Below are 21,741 nucleotides of genomic sequence, written 5' to 3' on the forward strand. Positions count from 1 at the left end.
ACCTCGATTTCCAATTGTAGTTTATGCCTCATTAGGGCTTGTAGTTCGATCTCACCTAGGAGCTTTTGTTTCTTCAGCTCAGTATACTCCATTTTTTGCTGGAGACTTCTCTTGTAGAGCAGACGTATGTCACCCTGTGTCAATTGTGGTGACAACATTTAACGGGGAATACATGTCATATAGGCAGTATAATTGATCACAACACTGCCCACCTCTGCATCAGCAGGCCTCTCTGCCGGCCTCTTGGCCTGCAAATCATACTGCAGTCAGACACACATGGCAGTACACAAGTAGATGGTATTTCAGGCCAATTCATGCATGTACTCACAGGGTCTTCCGCCACACCACAGCCATCTGACAGGGTTGCGTCACTGTCCTGTGCAATGGTAACACAATGGTGTTACTAAGGGGTGTGGTACAGCCTATAGGTCTGTACAATTGGGTGGGGACAGATATATGTATATCTCCCAACTTACTGTGCATGTTCCAGTCACCCCTTCCATGGGAACAGGTAAAAGTGATGGTGTGTCATGTAACACTACACACAGAGAAAACCCACAGTGCCAATGAATGAATGTCACAGTTCGAATAGCATTTTCATTTAGGCAACAACCACATATTTGACATTGTGCACATGGAATCATGAGCCCATTCACCAGTTATGTAGGTGCTGCTGCTACTGCACCCCGGCTTCTGGTCTCCGGAAGAGCTGCCCCCAGGGATGCCCTCAACAATGGGTCTGGTGGCATTCAACCTTAGGGCCAGCTCCTCTGCTGGGGTGTGACGAGGGGGTGCAGGACCACCACCTGTCTTTTGTTGCTCTGCCCTTTTCTTGGTTGCTGTTATACACAAACACAGGGATTGTTTCAGGGGTGTCTTTTCAAGTGACTGACAGCAATATGAGTGTTGGATATTACCATTCTGTAGTATGTTCTTGTATTTCACTCTTACTTGTTCCCATGTTCTGGTGGGTCCGGTTGTGGCTCTAATGTGTAAGAGGATATCATGTGGTATGATTTGATATGATAAAATATGATATGGTATGGTGCCATGTAATATGTTGCATTACTTACGCGTTTAATTTGTCAGCAACTTTCTGCCAGCCCTCTCTCCTTGCTTTTGCAGCCTTCGCACTGTTACCTTGCGTTTTAATTTCACTCTGGTACTCCTGAAATCCCTCAATCAGGAGTTCTTGCTCCGCTGCGGTGAAGTACTGTGCGCGCTCCTTCGACATTTTCGCCGACCAATCAGAGGCTTGCCGATCACTGTTTCTGCTATCGATGCGTAGCCCCTTTTACGGCACCCAGTGATCGCGCATTACTTCATCCAGCTGTAGTAATCGTCAACAGCAGGTGTGTTCGGGGAACCGGATTAGCGAGCTCACGGTTAGCGCGATGATTTGATCTTGGATGTGTCATTTGATCTTGGATGTAGTAAGCGACGTACGAAGAACGGGCCCCAGGACTCAAACGGAAAATGCAACAGACAAACACAATCATGAAGTCAAACAGATTCCCAGCTAGTCTAACTTCTCCAGTAAACAGTGAAATCTATAAATGTTACTGTCACAGAGACTGTCACGTAAGCCATCTTCTTGACCTTCATTTTCTCTGATGTCCTATGAGGAGCACAAGGCTGAAATGTTAGCATGTTTGTTGACTTGGCTCAAATAAACCTGAGATTAAAGATTTTAAATTGACACTTGAGAGTCAATTCAACACTGGAATAAGTCCAGGCTTAGAAATTTCCATGGAACATGCAGAGGTTGTTTAGATATCTCTGCTATCACTGATGAAACTCCTATTTAGGAAGAGATGTAGTAAAACCAAATGGCAGCAGGATATAAAAACATTTAAAGGAAAAGTTTCCAAACTGATGAAAAGAACAAACAAAAAACAAATAACACTTAAAACACTACGTCAGGACCAACCTAATGAACAACAGCAGGAGGAAGACGAAGGGTGCTGCTTTATTTGCACATTGTGATACAACTGGGGTTCATTCTTCGTGTTTTGGCACTAAAACAAACGAAAAAAAAACAAAAAACAAAAACAAAACAAGCAACAAGCTAGAAAGAAACCCACTCTCCTCCTCTCCAAACAGGAGAGGTGTATCAACATGCCAACATGCTGTCAGGATCCAGCAAAAAGGTTCCAAGAATCAACACCACAGAGAAGGTTAAGAAGTGATTATAGTGCAGAGAACAGCAGCAAGGCTACAGTGGAGAAAGGCAGCAATTTTAAACAACAAACAAACTCTTGTTACTCCCTGACTTATGGGATTATGTATCAGACCTCTGTGATATTTTGCGTCTAGTGCATATTTTGTAAATAAATGTACAGTTGTAGCCCAGTAGTCCCATTTTGGCATCTGTTGTCGATTATTAAGTGTTGCACACAGAATGTTTCCTGAGAAAAATCAGCTTTAGGCAATTTCTTTGTCTTCCAAACACTGTTGATCTATTTCTGATGACTTCCAAAGGGCATGACACAATTACACAGAGTGTCTCTTAATAATGTTGTTCATGTGCATTACACAATGGGAAAAGTTGGGGGAAAAAAACACAGCATCAAACAAATAAAATGAAACAATTGATGACAATAATATCCACCAGCAACACCCATGGGACACTGGGAATTTGTTTCAAATTTGGCAAAGACGTGTTTGGCCTCAAGGAAGAACTGACTAGATTTTGGAATTTAGAGTCGATGGTTAAGGTCTCTGTGACCTCAGGTCACTTTCTTCTGAATTTAAATACAAACAAAAACAATAAAAATGTCAAAAATGCTTAAGCAAGACCATTTTTATGCTAGATGTGAAGGATCAATTCTATGCATGGTGCACTCGTTCTACAGCTGAGTCACAGCGATTCTTGGTTTAAGGCTCCTGGTTTGCTCGGGGTCTTTAAGGTTTGCATGTTCCACCAGATTCCTCCCAAGTCAAAGAAAAGCATGATACATTAAAAGGCTATTCAAAATGTGCCAGAGCTCCTAATTTAAGTTGAATAAAGCACTTAAATGTAAGAAAATGCTGAATGAATATGTATGAAAAAGCCAGTGTTAGCAGTGTTAAGTATCATGAGTGATCAGCAAAACTAGAAAAGTGCTACATAAATGCCAGTCCACTTCACTTCACTCAGGAAAAATCATATTCTGTAAAACACTTTTCTGGCCATTATTCAATGTCACATCTCAGGATCAGAATGGAGCCTGTGGCATGATTTGGTGACACTAATGTTTATTATAAATCTGGACAAAAACGATCATGTAAACTGCAATAAGATCCTGGGTTTGAACTCACTGATTTCCTCCCATGCTCTAAAGCACATGTGCCGAACTCCAGGCCTCGAGGGCAGGCGTCCTGTAGGTTTTAGATGTGTCCTTGATCCAACACAGCGGATTTAAATGGCTATATGACCTCCTCAACATGTCTTGAAGTTCTGCAGAGGCCTGGTAATGAGCTAATCATTTTATTCAGGTGTGTTGACCTAGGGTGAGATCTAAAACCTGCAGGACACTGGCCCTCGAGGCCTGGAGTCCGACACCCCTGCTCTAAAGACATGTAGGCTAACTGACATAATCAGTTAGTTTCTATAGTTTTTTTCTTTTGTCCTGTCCAACTCACCTTACACCCACCCTGTCTCGGCAATGGCTGCCCCACCCTGAGCCTAGCTCTGCTGGGGATTAAAAGGGAGTACTTGCTCATAGGGGGTCATATGATTGTTGTGGTGTTATCTATTTTCTCTGTACTAGTGAAAGGTCTTTACCTTACAGTATTAAGTGCCATGAGGTAACTATTGTTGTGATTTAGACCTATATAAATGAAATTCAAACTGAGATCATTTTTTAATAATTAAAAACAAATATCTGTTATATGTTTCACCACAGACACACATACACACACCTACACACAACCACACACTATAGTGAGTGGTAAGGTGAAAACAAAGTGACAACAGCTACAGAGACTTAGGAGCTCATCCAAAGTCTGTGTGCACATGTGCCTGTGTGTCTGTGTGTGTGCGCACGGCGAGCATGTGTGGATCATCAGGGATTCATTATGTGTTTGATCGCTATTCTCTCAGAGGAAGAGGAGGAATGCCAAAAGGAGAAAAGATGTGAAGACACTGCAGCCAGCTGAAACAGTGCCCGCGTCTGATGGATGACCTCAGCTGCCAAATTTGCTAATCAAATTAGTTTCTTGATCAATTCTGCGAGTTGGACGTGAGTCACACAGACTTTGCAGCACTGCTAACAGCAGCTTTTAGATGCTTCTGAGCACATCTTGTTGGGAGTCTGTACTCCCTGCATGCTAAAACAACTAATTGGCTTTCACTAGAACTTTTGTAAAAATTATCAAACATAGCAGCCATGATGCCTCTAGCATTTATTCCTCAGGGTTTGTTTTAAGCTTCAATTTAGTGTTGTCAATTTAATTGCCATTGACTCAAAGAAATAACCATGCTCATTTCTACTCACATTTGCTTTAATTTGATTCTAATTGCTGTGTTCTGTATGGATGGTTCTTGGTCCTAAATTATTTGACGGGTTCATGTTGGGCTGCTCAGACTCATTTGCAGTCCAGACAGCAAAGCGACACAATCCGTATTCCTGCAGCTGGTGTAGACGTGCTCAAGAAAATGGAAAGCCTCCTGATTTTCTGAAGGTTTTATTATCTGGGAAATACAGCTAAAAGAACAAATGTGTGGCCATCATGTTTTGAAGTTGCATGTGGTCATTAATTGCTTTCAATATGCTTCTTTTCACCAAAGCTTGATATCATGCACGCGATTTAGTTAACCACACATTGCTATTGTGTGGATTGTCACAAGCTCCTGAACTGTCCAAGTCCAAGCTCATGAGCACAGCTAGGAGGATGTTCACTGTTTTCTTCAACATTTGGTGAAGGTGTTGGAATTTAAAAATATAATATGTGCAAAGGATTTTTGCACATTTTCTGCTTTTAAGTTGTCACGTCATCCCAGAAACAACACAATAGCTTTGTGCTTTTTTGCTGGAAATAATTTAGCTGAAGTTCAGCTGCAGGACCATGCCTCATGCATTCCCCTCCTTCTCATATGTCTATAAATGCTCCTGTTTGTTCTCATTTCTGTGGTCCAACCTCTCTTTTAGATCAAGAGCAGGAGCGCTCAGAGACTATTTAACAGGGGAAACTGGTGGAGACCAGCCAAAAAGCATAGTGACAAAGAAAAACAGACAAGTGTAATAGTTAAGGAAATAAATTACAAGAAAATATACAATATATAGAAATACTTAAAAGCTCTTAAGCATATAAAAGCTGTAAAAAAATGTGTAAAAAAAACATTTCCACAACAGTAACAGAAAGACTCAGTTTTGCTTTTCGCAGCTGAGTTGACTCTCTGTCTCGTGCTGCATGTTGAGTGTTACTGCTGAATCTGGCCTCTCCTCTATGCTGGATGTCCATAGCAAGCATAACTCCACAGCCTAAGGCTAAGGCTTTCCGGTCACAGCTTTCTTTACATTCCTCTGTGATTTCTGCTCACTCTGTTTTGCGGCCTTTCTTGTTCTTACACCTCCTGTCCTCTCACCTGCATATTAAATTTCTGCACATTAAAATATGGCCTATACAATGGCCTATTAAAAAAATAAAATCACTTTCACCTAGTGAAAACAACTTTGCATAGCATACCAATCAATTAAAGATCTTCTAATTGTGGAAGATCTTTAGGATCGGTGTTTTCACTGGAATACCATTAAGTGTACAGTGCTTTCCCCAGCTGGACTGAGGAATTTACAGGACATTATTTAGAATCTAACCGAGTTTCTTAGTAAACTGTTTCCTTCCTTTTAGAAAGAAGTGAACCCCCGCCACAAAAAAAAGACAAACATCCTAGTAAAATATTTCCGATGGATATGTGCAAGCTTCTTTGTATGTGCATGGTTTGTTGTGTAGTAGAGAATTCCTGAATTGGCCTGTGGCATGGGTTTGTGGGTCAGTCCTAACCAAACTTTTCTGAAACCTCTGATTCAGCCTGGTTTGAATGTTATAAATGTGACCTCATTGTAATATGACTAATTCTTTGTATTTGTTAACCTTTTCCTCACTGGAGTTTCCTACAGCAGTGAAAGTGTGCATCTATTATTAAACCTCATTCTGCTGCCATGGTTAGGGGGCTGGCACATTTAGAGTGGAGGCCACCTGGTGCTACTGTAATTAAAACAGATGCAGGATGGTTGTGCTTCATTTCCATTGTCAGAGCTGAACTTTCAGAACAGGTTCAGTAAAATCAGGGTTTCATTTGTAGAAGACTGTTTTACAATGTTTAGAGAGTTTCATCAGACGAAATCATGTTTTAGAATTTGCTCTGGCCTGGTGATAGGATCGTTTAAAAACAACATTTTTCTCAAAATGTCTGTGATCCAAGCTGGCTTCACGTTTGGAGTTTTTGATGACTTAATTTTTGATTTCTCTTTTTTTTTTTTACGGTTGAAACCATAAGAGATTAAGCCATATATCAGGTTGAAAAATGACAAAAATTCAGTCGTGCAAAAAGTTGCAGTTTCTCCAAACAGTTTTAATATCTATAATTAATATCGTCCTACATAATATCTGCATGTTATTTTTTAGAACTCTTCTGATTGAATTTTAAAGGTTATGGTTCGTGCCACCAGGGCAAAACTATTTTACTGACAGGTGGCTATAACCACTAGCTGCTTGCTAGGCTTCATCTCAGCCAGTCTAAGTTACTAAACTGAGGAGTGGATAGTGTTTGCCTGAATTTTCTCTTTAATATGGGCAAGTGTGTGTGATTATTTGGACCAAGAGACAATCCAAGAAGTCTCGTCCTTCATCTTTGGTCACTAAATTCTACCATTTATTAGTTCATCTCTCTCTTTTTTTAATCTTAGGGATACACTTTATTTTTGTAAACCCTCTGCCTTGGAAGTACATCTCTATATTTACACCTACTGAAAATAAATGATGCCATCATAAATGAAATGATTCATACAACTCACCTTTCACCTTTCAACATACACTAAGGAGTATTTGATAGTTAAAGCTAAAGCAGAAGCCTTAACTATATTATCATTTTCTTTATCAGTATGCCCCATAATTACCTTACGAACAGCCAGGCTGTGTTTGATTCAAATATTTAATAAAAAGAATACCGAAGCAGATTAGGAAGAAGTCAAGCTGTCGCAGAAACAAGACGGGAACAAAGTTCGAAGTGTTTGCTGGTGAGGCCCACAAATCAAAAGTCAGATCATGACACTTGTATTTACACAGAGTCAATGGATTGAAGATTACCCATGAGCCTCTGGGACTGCACTGTGGTATGCTGACAGTGTCTGAGGATTTGACAAAGTAGGAAGCTCTCAGTCATCAGTCCACAGGGAGCAGCAACAGACTGAATACTGAGTAAGTTTTAGAGACACCTCAACACTTCAAATACCGATGACTGAACAGCTGCTCATTCTTTAACATCACTGCAGTGATTCAGTACTCTGCCCACCTACACACAGTAAAAAACAATACCACAGATTATTCATACTGAACATTCTGTGCTGCAGAATATGAAGTTTTTAAAACTAGAATAAAACTGAATGCAGGTATGCAAGGATTATTATGTTTCTCCTGCTTGTTTAATACAATTTGTCTCTCTAGGGGCAGAGGTTGTGCAGTTATTAAGTACATATGAAAACCACAGAAGTATTGATGGGATAATAGCCAACATTCACTTTCACTGAAAACCCCTCTTTGGACTCCACCTCCTGTCCGTGCATATTCTTAGAATATCTGTTGGAGGGCTTTTGTAATAAAGACTGGTAACCTTTCCCTGAGCTCTTGTGCTAAACCTTAACAGAAACCATGTGTGTAGTTGCAAGAGATCAACTACACACATTATTCAATATTTAACTTTCTTTGGAAGAATTCGCTGATAAGTCGGATACCATGTTTGAGCTATAAGAGCCTGGCCTTATTTCCAGTGTCTACATAGAGAGACTCTGTCTCCGACAAGTGGCAACTTCTGAGGGATGAAGAACGAAGCATGTGCCAAAAACTGTAGCTCCAACCTTGTATGAACTAGGCTAACTTTGCGTTAGTGTATGTGGATTCTTCTCATAACCTCTTCTCAGCTGCATTTGAATAAAGCACCAAATCCACACTTTAAGCTTAAATTTCAAAACTTACATTTAACTACTGATTTTATCTACTGTTCTGATTTTATCTGTTTTGATTTTATATACTGTTGTTTGTTTGTTTGTTAATTAGTTAGTTAGTTTATTTGCATGTTTTATTCAATTTTAAATCATGCTTTTTATTTGTTCTTGTTTCTAATGTCTCTGTAAAGCACTTTGAATCACCTTGTTGTTGAATTGTGCTATACAAATAAACTTGCCTTGCCTTGCCTTGCCTCTGTAGAGTGGATGATTTTTTTTACTGCTTTGATTATTGTGTGTGTGCAGCTGGAGCCGATCACCTCACCTCCACTAACTCAACTAACTGAACTGGACCTCAAAATCATGTTTGTGGTTATGAAGCGCTTTTTAAATAGAATTATCTACCCAACAGCATGTTGTTGTGGTGGGGTGTGGTTTGTGGCTCAGCTGCAGGGGAGGGGTGAGGTAGTGGGGGGTGTCAGGGGAGGCTGACTCACACAGCTGTTCTCCATCACCATATCATGCATTCCCTATTTCAATGGGATGCCGAGACCTGACGGGAGGTACTGCATGTGTTGTGCTGAGCTGAAAGAGGCAGCTGAAAAGCTGCGCAAGCGCAAGGGTGAATAAGACTTGAACTCCATTCAGTCGGTCAGCTGTAAGTCGTGTTTCTTTGCACCACCTCCAGTCTTCACCCTTTTAAGTGAAGACAGGCTGTGTTGTTTCAGAAATGCTTTTATTGATATTTAGTTAAAAGACTTCTTACACATGGAGCTTTTATTAATGCGAAATCTTTAGACATGGCAAGTCATGTGTTTTAACCCCTAAAAACATTTATGGCAGTGACCCTGGTGTGCCTCTTTCTGGGAACACAAAAAGTGTACTACACAAAGAACACCTGCTTGTCTTTGTCTGCAGCTGTCCATGGACCAAAGTAATGCTGTGTTTCCTTGTTATAAAAGGCTCCTTTGGTGCCCTCGTGATACAGTGGGGACCAGAGTCTAGATTTCCTGAGGTATAATAGCGCCATTTTAAAGAAATAAAGTCTGCATCACAAGGTTGGAAGTGTTGCATATGGTGTTTGCCTCTTATTTCTTCCTTATTCTTGCTGAAACCGTTATGTTAGGCATCTGTGCATTTCACTTATTTTCCACGTGATTTTTACTTCTGTTTGACCAGGTTTTGACGCAAAAAATTTCCTAGTTTAAAGCCAGTGGCTTTCACAAAAGAATGGGCTGCATATAGCCATGGCATAGATACTAAGGGTGAAACTTGTAGTTGTATGACATTTCAGTGACTTTGATGAATGGCAGTGTCTGCCATGCTGGGAATAAAACGTTTGCTTAAAATAGCTTAACATAGCATTTACACAAAACACAGAAAGATGCAGATGGCATGGCTTTAAAAATAAAATGTTTTGTACCAGCGAAGCTCCCTAAGGCACCCAACACAGGATATATACACATATACAGTAACCTAGAAAGCTTCTTAATTCAAACAAACAACAAGAAAAAGTGTTTTGTATTCCAGTGCTTAAAAAAAAGCAAACAAACTGGTAGAAATGTGTTGGATAATTCTGAATCAGAACACACACACACACACACACACACACACACACACACACACACACACACACACACACACACACACACTCCAATTTTATTTCAGTAACAAGTTCAGCAGAAATCATGAATATTTATTGAACCTGTGTGCACTCACGCACAAACACACCAACATCACTTCTTTCCTGATCCACAGATAAACTTTACAACAAAATTTAATTAAAATGTTCACATTTGAGATGTCGTGCTAACAAAATATAACCTCCACAGAAGACGTAACAACGGTTCAGTGTGGAGCTGAAAAGAACTTGTTTTTGTACTTTGAGCCAAACGTAGAGAATGTAATATGTTGACTGAGCAAGCAAGATTATTGTTTATCGTTCATCCTCTTGTGTCTAACACAGACATTAGTGAACACGGTCCAAAACTCATTTCTGACCAAAAATGAAGATGTTGCATTTTCTTTTCAGGGTAGAAAATGTAATATTTGGTTTAACAATAATGATGGAGCCTGATTTTTTTCCATCAACTGGGATATTGGTGTAATCTGTGGAGTACATGAAAATTTTAACTTTGGAAGTGTTAACTGCGTACTGAGAATAGATGTTAACGCTTAATATACAATGTGCAGATATCAAAATGAGAATAAAATGATGTTATAAGATGCCATTTTCTGGCAACTTTCTACCTCTGATCTGCATGTTTGTGTTATCTGTGTGGCTCTCATGTTAGTCCTGAGTTGTGCTTTTAAAAACTTTGGAAAGTAACAATTAAATTAAAAAAAAAATAAAATTTATATATATATATATATATAAAAAAAGAGGAAAAAAAAATAGAGCCACAACACAGCTTAACAGTTGGAGATTTTTTTTAAACACAAACCTGTAGCCCATACACACATATTCATCAATGAAATGTTACCCAGCTGTTATATAACTTGTGTGGACTATAACACCATCACAACTGTATACTCTCACTAGACACTTTACTATTAGGTACACATTGCTAGTGTGGATTGAGAAAGAGGTGTTCTTTGTATATCCAAAACATAAGAAAAACCATCAAATACATTCTTTCTATGACAGGAGCAGAGTGGTGATCAGCAGCTATAAGAAGGGCCTCTTTCCAGTAGTCTAACAAATTAACAATAAAAAAAAACAATTCAAAATAACCAAAAATAAACTAATGTGCTGTTTAAAGCAAATAAAGTAACTATTAGTACTATGAAGTTGTTAACCACACACCAACTGCTCTAAAATAAACCAAAATTAATATATTAAAAACAATAAAAGCCTTTCATATAACACACAAAGATGTATGTGTAAATATTTGTTGTTTTAAAAAAAACCTGACCGGTTTCAAGACACGTACCCAGGTCCATCAACATCCAAAACAAAATTAAAAAGGAGGCAAAGCAAAAAGCACAGCAGTAGCAGATCTGCTTTAAGGCTATCTGCCCAACAGCTCAAATGTCCTGTGATGTTAAAAGCAATGTTGACATTAAAAAATGATAACCACCAAAATAAATCCAAGCTTGTGACAAGCTGAAGTTACAGATCAAATCCAAGTCATCCCAACTGAAACAGTGTTCTCTGTTTCCAGGACAAATTCACCTGTTTCTTGGAAGCCTTCCAAGAAAGTAAGAATTGGGTTATTTCTACAAAAGCAGCATCAAACAGCAACAATGCAAAACTGCTCAAAGTGAGGGAACAGCAGAGACTCCCAGCTATTTATAATGTGACCACATGTGATGGACCGAGTTGAAAAACAGGAGGGGTCCCAGGAATTATTAGAAAAATATGGTTTATTTATTTAACCCCCTCCCAAAATTATATTTACAAAAGTAATAAATGTTGAGCTCATAAAAGAGGTCAAAGAAACAAAACTGAATTCAGGCAAACACTGCAATCACAATTATAGTATAAATGACACATTAGGCCAATTACTTTTATTTAAACAGTGATTACATTAGTCAGATTAGAGTAAACTATTCTGAGAGAGTGATTTAAAATCACAGGCAAATATAATTTCAAGTAATTCCAACAGGTTTAGTCAGATAAAGTGCAGGAGTAGGGAACCAAACGCCGGACACTGTAGATTGCAGTGAAATCAAGCTATCTATCATGCAGGAAAAACCAAAATGTGAACGTAACAAAAGTATAAAAGTCATAGACTGTCAGCGGGCAGTGAGAAACCAGCTGTGCACAAGAGACACTGACAGAGAGTGAGGGTAACACAGGACTATATATACACAGAGGGCTGATTAGGAAAGTGGAGACAGCCGATTAGGCACAGGTGCACACAGTTAACAGACGGGGAACAATTAGGAATCATGGATTACAACGACAGGAGGTAAATTAGGATATAAAATAGAATAGACTAGACTAGAATAGAATAACTTTATTGTCATTGTAACCAGCACAACAGAATAAAAATCGTCAATCCCCATGGCACTCATTAAAAAACAAGAAAACATTATTATTAATAGTAATAATATTAATAGATGAAAAAGATAAACACATGTAGGTGCACACATAATAGACATATGACAGACATAGAAGGCTGATCTCCAAAGTAAAACAAGAAGCAACGGAAAAGACACCTGCTTGGAGTATGTAAACAAGAAGACTCGCATTAGAACATGAAAACAAAGAGACAAGTGTAACCACTGACTCATTTTAAATAGTTTAGGACAGCCAAACTACGGACCAGTTGCTAGGTTCGGCAGGGCTACAATAGAAAGCGAGGCGAATGCAGAATGAAATGGCTGGAGACAGGAATTTGAGCAGCAACAGTTATTATTTTGCACAAAAATGAAATAAACAAGACACAAATTCCACATTGACAGTAGTAGTGATAATAACCATAACAATAAGAGGAAGAAGCCGGCAAAACAAAAATAACCCCAGAAATAGTCGTTTGAGCTCAATATTCAATTGTCTTTTTGTCTTTGGTCATTTGTCAAGTCAAAAATTCTTAGTCTAGTTCTTGTTCTCTTTCGTTTGTGGTTTGTGTGTTACCACTTGGGAGTCTCCGTCGAGGAAGAAGAGTAAGTTCCTCTGCAAAGTTCAGTCTGGGCTCAGGCTCGCCATCTCCATCCGGAGAGAATCCATTGGAATCCAAAATCTTAGTTCCTTCCACACGGACAAGGGAAAAAAACCTAGCCTGCACAACAATATTAACATTATTGTACACAGCCAGCTCCGTTTCTTCTCTTGTATCACAGCTATAGCTTTAGTTCTCTATCTCTTTTCACATCTTTCACATTACCACAGTAATACATTACATGCATGCTTTGAATATATCTCTCGTTATACATGAAATTATTTTAACCATGTAAACAACAAATGAATTTCTTGTTCTCTTTTTAACCATGAAATTATGATTAATAGGTATAACCAGCAAGATAATACATTTTTCCAATCATCCTTCGAGTATGCTAAACAAATCCTACCACAACAGCATTTCAACCGTTTTTAAACAGCAAATTACCACTCGCGAATCGGTATGAACAGAAGAAACAACTTTTAGCAACAGACTAACACATTATTAACTTTTCAAACCCATGGGCTAAACTCACCAAAATGTTAGAAAATTCCGCACGAGCTATCCGTGACCTGTCTCATCTATTTCCACGTGCGAAAAGATCTAGCTCATGTGAAATGATGGTCTGGTGTTTCGGAAGACGGGGCTAAAACCACCTTCAACCAATGAAAAAGGCATTTATCCCTTGTGATCCAGCAACAGAAAATAAAGTTTGCTAGAGGATCACACTTCCTTTTTTCAAAATAAATGTTTCTTTTCAAAATAAAATAATGAAAATACATTTATACAATCAAAACGAAAACAAGAAAAAAATAACAAAAGGTAGTTTTCTCTACTGGGTTACACTCTCCCCAGCTAAATGTCATGCACGTCTCGTTGCATGTGTAGCCAGTACTGTCCCTCTGTACTGTTTAGGGACTCAGAAAAGGCTATGCTCAAACCCTGGAAAAGTGATTTCACAACAGTAACTAGAGGGTTTCCTAAATCAGGATAATCAAGTCTTTTAGGTGGATGTCTGATTCTTGTTGACTGTCTTACTGGTTGAGTTGTAATGGGATCACAACTGTCCATCTCATCAGGTGCGTTAACAGGCTGGTTTCCTGGTTCTTTAACCAAATCCTCAGGTGATTCATCCAATACGGTTCCCGTTCCATTGTCCACAGGATCGTCAATTCCAATCTCATCTCCATCTGGTAAGTTTTCAACAAGCACATGATTGGTAAGTTCGTCTTTGCTTGCATCTTTATCCATATTCAGCTCCTTGTTGCTAGCAATTTCAGAAAGGTCACAATCAGGTAAGTTTGTAATGTCTGGTTCATGAGAAGGTTTTGGATATTCATGTACAGTAGTAAATCTGGTTATTTCTTCACATGGGGAATCATCAACCCATTGAATGAAAAGTTCATTGTCAAGTTCCATTGATTCTTCATCCTCATTGCTTTCTGTGACAACAGTTTGACGCGTTTTAGGACGGTGAACCTGCTGTGGCTCAGATGTGTCTGCGGTGGCAACCGGGAGGAAACTGCAGGGAAGCAACAGGTCTCTGTGTAAAGTTCGGGAGGGACCTTGCTTGGACTCGGGTTTAACAGTATAAACGGGTAGGTCGCCTGCACGTTTGACTACCACATGGATGTCTGCCTCCCATTTATCAGCAAGTTTATGCTTGCCACGCAGCCGCACGTTTCTAACTAAAACCCGGTCCCCAGGTTCAAGTTCTGAAACAGTTATTTTGCGATCAAATCTGGCCTTATTCTTGTCTGCCACTTTTTGTGCGGTTTGAGAAGCTAACCTATAGCTTTCCTCTAGCCGTTTCTTGAGACTTTCAGCATATTGCGAATGTGTCACTTTTTGATCTTTGCTGAGAGGAAGTCCATATGCAAGATCAACAGCTAATCTGGGTTTTCTGCCAAACATCAACTCGTAGGGTGTAAACCCTGTTGCATCACTACGGGTGCAATTGTACGCATGTACTAATGGCATAACATAGTCTTTCCAGTGAGACTTTTGTTTGGATTCCAGTGTTCCTAACATACTAAGTAGTGTTCTATTAAATCGTTCAGTAGGGTTACCACGTGGGTGGTACGGGGTAGTTCTTATTTTCTTTATCCCAGAGATCTCACACAGATCTTTTATCAGTTTTGCCTCGAAATCAGGACCCTGATCGCTGTGCAGGCGCTCAGGTATGCCGTAGTGGACAATGAACTGGTCCCACAGGCACCTGGCGACCGTTCATGACTTTTGATTAGAGGTGGGCAACGCGAGGGCAAACTTAGTGAAATGATCGGTTATCACAAGGATATCCCGTGTGTTGCTACTGTCTGGTTCTAGACTGAGAAAATCCATACAGACGAGTTCTAAAGGTCTGGTTGTTGTTATGTTGACCAGTCTAGCTGCTTTTTCAGGGGGACTCTTTCTCCGTATACAACGATCACATGTTTTCACTTTCTGCTCAACCTGTGTCGCCATGCGTGGCCAATAGAATCGGGTTCTGACCAGATCAAGGGTTCTGTCGATACCTAAGTGGCCCATGTCATCATGCAAACTTTGGAGCACTGAAGCTCTGAGCTCCTCAGGAAGAACAAGCTGGTGGGTCACCTGGTCTCCATCTTGTCTTTTTCTGTATAACACCTCATTGTGCATTTCCAACCGATTGAGTTCCCTAAGCAAAAGAGGGAGATCTGGGAGTTCTTTTCTAACAGTCGGTGGAGGTGTCTGACCATGTTCGATTTGTTTGATAACTTGGCTGATTGTCGAGTCTGCTCTCTGCTTATCCTTAATTTCTGATTGGGACAAGGCAGGGATGGTTGGTAAGCCATGATGTTCTTCTGAAACATAGATGTCTGGAATCGCGTCAGCTGAGAGGGTAAGCGATTCTACAAGTGTAACACCACTATCCTGACAATCATCACTGACTTTTACAAGGTGATTTTGACAGATTGCTTGGACAACATCACTATCTACAAGCTTTATGGTGTCAGTGGTGTCAGTGTCAGCTAGGTGACGCTCTACAAATTGGCTTACACGCTCCTGCTCTTTCCTGGACTGGACATCATTTACGAGTTCTCCATGAGGACGTCTAGACAACCCATCTGCGTCTAGGTTGTGCTTGCCCGCTCTATACTGTAACTTAAAGTTGTAGTTAGATAAAGCGGCAAGCCACCTATAGCCAGTGGCATCTAACTTAGCAGAGGTCAATATGTATGTGAGTGGGTTACTATCTGTAACCACAGTGAACTGACCACCATACAAATAATTGTGAAACTTTTCAGTCACTGCCCATTTGAGTGCTAAAAATTCCAACTTGTGGGCTGGATATCGTGCTTCACTTCTTGATAACCCACGACTGGCAAAAGCTATGGCTCTGAGCTGACCCTCCTGCTCCTGGTAGAGTGCTGCACCTAAGCCAGTAGTACTGGCATCGGTATGGAGCACATAAGGCAGCTTCGAGTCTGCAAAGCCTAAGACGGGGGCTGACGTTAGCTTTTCAATGATGGAGTCAAAAGCTTTTTGACACTCTGCGGTCCATCGGTCCTCAAATGGCAGTTTGGGATCAAAGTAGGTCTGGTTGGGTTCTTTGGACTTTGATTTCTTACGTAGTGGTGGGTAACCACGAGTGAGGTCATTGAGTGGGCGTACTATGGACGAGTACCCTTTTACAAAACGTCTGTAGTACCCCGAGAACCCCAGGAAAGATCTTAGTTCTTTGAGATTCTTGGGCCGTGGCCAGGTCTTTAGGGCCTGAATCTTTTCGGGATCCGTCTCAACTCCGCTTTCAGAGATTACATGCCCAAGATACCGAACTGTGGTTTGGAAAAATTTACATTTTTCCAGCGATAACTTCAGGCCATACTCTTTAAGGCGATGGAGTACCCGCATAAGTCGGCGTTCGTGTTCTTCCAAACTATCTGAGAAGATGATGAGATCATCTAAAAAGACGAGCACTTCATGTAAGTTCATATCACCAACACAGCGCTCCATCAGCCGCTGGAAGGTGCTTGGGGCGTTGGTTATGCCCTGCGGCATGCGGTTAAACTCCCAGAACCCAAGCGGTGTCACAAACGCGGTCTTTTCTTTGTCTGCCTCCTCAACTTCTATCTGGTAATACCCAGATTTCAGATCGAGGACCGTGAACCACCTGGATCCTGAAAGGGCAGAGAATGTCTCTTCCAGATTTGGAAGTGCGTAAGAGTCTTTTATTGTTTGCAAGTTCAGCTTGCGAAAGTCTATACATAGACGCACATCATTGTTCCGCTTTCTCACCACAACAATGGGAGACGAGAAAGGTGATTGAGACTCTCTTATCACACCTGCAGCAAGCAGCTCCTGCAGGTGTTTCCGGACAGCCTCAAGATCTTGAGGGTGTATAGGGCGTGCACGGTGCTTGAAGGGAGTCGGATCATTAAGCTTGATGGAATGTTTCACCTTGTTCGTACACCCAAAGTCAAGATCATGAAAAGCGAATACTTCCGGAATGTCATTGAGTTGCTTGGTTATCCTCTCTTTCCATTCATGTGGAATCGGAGAGTCACCAAAATTGAAATTCAGCGGTGTCTTACTTGTGGCTGACTCATTAACACTGGTGACATTATGCTGGGACATGATACAATGGAAAGCTCCCAGCTCTGCAATGACACAAGTAGACGGGATAGTAACATCTTGTTCTGTTTCATTTGTAATCATAACAGGCACTTTGTGTGGAGCTCGGGAAGGAAGTGTTATCAAGCAAGTTTTAACACAAAGGCCACCAGGCAAGGAAGACTGAGAGGGGTGTTCAACTATGGCACACGTGTCTGCTGCAGTACAATGAACGTTAGCAGATCCCTCTAAAACTACTGTTTGGCCTGCTGGAACTACAACTGTAGCCTTGCCTGACAGGGTAACTAACCCAATGCTCCCATCTTTGTTCTGTGTATGTCTTAGTTCTAGAGTTTTCAACAGGGCTCTAAACCCGCAAGGACTAGGTAAGTAGTCAGAAGTCTTAAGGTCCAAAAATTTTTCATAAAGGACATCAAGCGTGTTTGTTCCCACCAACACTGGGGTCTGACTGTTTGGATGAGTGTCTGGAACAACAAGAGCTAAGGTTGGTATGTCCATCTCTGCATCTAAGAAGTCTTTTGGAAAAGTAATGCATGTCTCTATATAACCCAAATAGGGGACGGGCTGACCTGCAGCACCCTCCACTTCCAAAAGATCATAGAGTGGGTTAAGATTTTGATCTGGAAAGTTCTGTTTGTAGAACGACTCAGCGACTGTGGTCACTTGTGACCCTGAGTCCAGGAGACAATTTACATTAACGCCAGAAATGCTAACTACTGCTGTGCATTTAGAGCCAACCAACCCTTTTGGCAGACTATACTTCTGTGGCTTAGTGACAGATTGCTTACAGTTAGCATGTTGCATGTACTTAGTGGGACATGATCGCCTGGCTGCAGTCTCCATTTGCCCCGCAATAGAGACTGTTTTCAGTTTAACTGTTCCTTAGTGGCTGGAGGGTTCTCAACCTCCCATTTCCTCTGTTTCTCTTTAAACAGTTTGCGCTTTTCAGCAACTAGGGCTGGGTTTGGTTCATTTTCGCAGTTTGGCTTGATGTGGCCATCTTCTCCACATTGGAAACAGTACCACGGTTTGGGTGGGGTACTTTGAGTTTTAACTGTTCGTTCTGAGGGCTCCTTGCTCACTTTGTCTGGCTTTCGGTTTTCTTTAGACTTGGTATGGGAGGCATATCTGGAATTCTGCGCTTTTGATTTCGCGGTCAGCTGCACCAGTTGGGCCTGGAGCTCTGCAACTTGCTTTGAGAGTTCTTTAATTGAGCTTAAGGTGGTTGTGTCTTCATTTTCATCTAAGCAGCCTTTGACTGTTTGGAGGTGGTATGTCGCTTTTTGTTTCGTGATGTTCAAATGTTGCTTCATTCGCATTGTTTTGGTAGCATTTTGGTCTTCTTCTGTGCGTAATAAGAGAAGCAACTCAGGAAAAGATGGGGGGTTTATCCGTTTTTGTTTTAGTTGAAGTGCATTTAAAAGGGAATCATCCCAGCAACCACGACAGAACTGCGTGACAAGGAGTCTGTCAACATCATTGCTTAAAGCACCACCCCGTTTTACAGTGTGAGTTAAAGCTACCTGAAGGCGTTGTACGTATGACGACGGTTTCTCACCTGGATTTTGGAAGGTGTCAAGAAATTTGGCGTAAAGCTCTCCACCATCTTGAACTGTCCCATAGGCAGAATCCAACATTTGAAGGTAGTCTGCAGGTGAGCTGTCTGGGTTCAAGTGCTTAACTACGTCAGCTGCCGGGGGTAAGAGAGACTCAAGAATCTTTTGCGATTGTTGCAGTTGCGACATGGAAGTGTCACTCAAGATTAGTTCAGCACTGGAACGCCAAGTATCATAATCTGGCTCATAGGTTGGCCGGGGGTCCTTGCCAGAAAAAGCTCTGAGTTTTTGTGAAAAATGTTGCACTGAATGATCATCTCTTCTCACAATGTGCTCAACTACTACACGCTGCACCTCAGGAGGGTTTAAATCAGGTGCAGGTATGGTGGGTACACTATGAGCTGGGTTTCTTGCAGTGTGATTTGACTGGTTCGATTGCTGTGCACCATCAACACTGGGTTCAACAGCTGAAGGCTGAAACTCAGCCAAGGGAGATTCAGGTAAGTCAATTTGCTCTGATTGATCATGTTCAGGCTCTTTGATTGATTCAGCTATCTGTGACATCATGTCTTTCAGAACATCTGCAAACCCTCGGCCGCTCATTTTGGCTAGGTTTTTTAACTCAGTGAGATATGACTTGGTTGTATCATTCCCCACACATCGCGTGTATACGCTTGCAAGAGACTGTATTCTATACTTAACCCCGCTATCGGATATGTGGTTGTAAGGTAACGGCTCAAGAGCATCAACAGCAGTACCTGAATTGTACTCAACAACAACACTCGAGATAAACTCAGATTTACCATCATCTACCTTTAAGACTCTTGAGATTGACCCATACTGTTTTAGGAATTCAGTCACCTCATCAATTTGCTCATCTCCAGCTATTTCGCTCACGATCACCGAATTTGGGACTTTAACAGATTCACGTTCAACAAGACGGTCCATTTGGGGTGCGTTATATACTTGTAATCACATGAGAAAAAGCCTCCTGGCTGGCTCGCCAAGACTTACTGTAACCACTGACTCATTTTAAATAGTTTAGGACAGCCAAACTACGGACCAGTTGCTAGGTTCGGCAGGGCTACAATAGAAAGCGAGGCGAATGCAGAATGAAATGGCTGGAGACAGGAATTTGAGCAGCAACAGTTATTATTTTGCACAAAAATGAAATAAACAAGACACAAATTCCACATTGACAGTAGTAGTGATAATAACCATAACAATAAGAGGAAGAAGCCGGCAAAACAAAAATAACCCCAGAAATAGTCGTTTGAGCTCAATATTCAATTGTCTTTTTGTCTTTGGTCATTTGTCAAGTCAAAAATTCTTAGTCTAGTTCTTGTTCTCTTTCGTTTGTGGTTTGTGTGTTACCACTTGGGAGTCTCCGTCGAGGAAGAAGAGTAAGTTCCTCTGCAAAGTTCAGTCTGGGCTCAGGCTCGCCATCTCCATCCGGAGAGAATCCATTGGAATCCAAAATCTTAGTTCCTTCCACACGGACAAGGGAAAAAAACCTAGCCTGCACAACAATATTAACATTATTGTACACAGCCAGCTCCGTTTCTTCTCTTGTATCACAGCTATAGCTTTAGTTCTCTATCTCTTTTCACATCTTTCACATTACCACAGTAATACATTACATGCATGCTTTGAATATATCTCTCGTTATACATGAAATTATTTTAACCATGTAAACAACAAATGAATTTCTTGTTCTCTTTTTAACCATGAAATTATGATTAATAGGTATAACCAGCAAGATAATACATTTTTCCAATCATCCTTCGAGTATGCTAAACAAATCCTACCACAACAGCATTTCAACCGTTTTTAAACAGCAAATTACCACTCGCGAATCGGTATGAACAGAAGAAACAACTTTTAGCAACAGACTAACACATTATTAACTTTTCAAACCCATGGGCTAAACTCACCAAAATGTTAGAAAATTCCGCACGAGCTATCCGTGACCTGTCTCATCTATTTCCACGTGCGAAAAGATCTAGCTCATGTGAAATGATGGTCTGGTGTTTCGGAAGACGGGGCTAAAACCACCTTCAACCAATGAAAAAGGCATTTATCCCTTGTGATCCAGCAACAGAAAATAAAGTTTGCTAGAGGATCACACTTCCTTTTTTCAAAATAAATGTTTCTTTTCAAAATAAAATAATGAAAATACATTTATACAATCAAAACGAAAACAAGAAAAAAATAACAAAAGGTAGTTTTCTCTACTGGGTTACACAAGACAGACAGGAACACTGAGGGAAGTAAAACATCCATCCATCCATCCATCCATTGTCTTCTTTCCTCTTCTTTTTAGAGAAAAAAAAATTAAACCATAAACCAAAACACGATTACAAAACTCAATTTTATCACTAGACTGATCATCAAGTCAAATGAAAAACCAAAGACTCAAGAATAAAGAACTTAGCCTAATTAAAAAGAGGAAAAGAACGAGCACTAGAAGCTCAGTGAAACCAAAGAGAACTTTTTTAATGCATGAACAGTGCGCCATGCTGAATCTGACTGTTTATCATGCTCAAATCTGCAAAGAGACACATGCTAAAACCAACACAAACAACAATCACCACCACAATACACCCTGCACCACGAACAATATACCTTTTACACATTTATCCACATTATCTTTGTGCTTTGTGGTGTTTAAAAACAGAACAGGTTGCACAGACTGTGTTTTCCAAAGCTTAGCGTTTTTTGCTTTCAGGTGGACATGTAAACTCAAACAGTGAGCTCAGAGACTAAAGCGCTCTGTACAATTGAAGAGATTGTTGATTATCTAGATGGAGCAGATTGGGTAAAAGACAAATGAAGGCA

At 40.6% G+C, this 21,741-nt stretch overlaps 1 protein-coding gene across 1 annotated transcript; it reads right to left on the reverse strand.

Annotated features, from left to right (window-relative positions):
- Positions 1-18,213: 18,213 nt before the first annotated feature.
- Positions 18,214-21,142, reverse strand: LOC309720776 (paraneoplastic antigen Ma3 homolog; the record flags this gene model as incomplete). Its single annotated transcript, XM_082557947.1, has 2 exons — positions 20,838-21,142; positions 18,214-20,422 (listed from the first exon to the last, which is right to left on the reverse strand). Exon 2 carries the CDS (start codon positions 19,849-19,851, stop codon positions 18,214-18,216), a length of 1,638 nt encoding a protein of 545 aa, XP_082414073.1. The 5' UTR covers positions 19,852-20,422; positions 20,838-21,142.
- Positions 21,143-21,741: the final 599 nt, after the last annotated feature.

Source organism: Aulonocara stuartgranti (assembly GCF_965226115.1).
Source record: "Aulonocara stuartgranti genome assembly, chromosome: 13".
NCBI lineage: Eukaryota > Metazoa > Chordata > Actinopteri > Cichliformes > Cichlidae > Aulonocara > Aulonocara stuartgranti.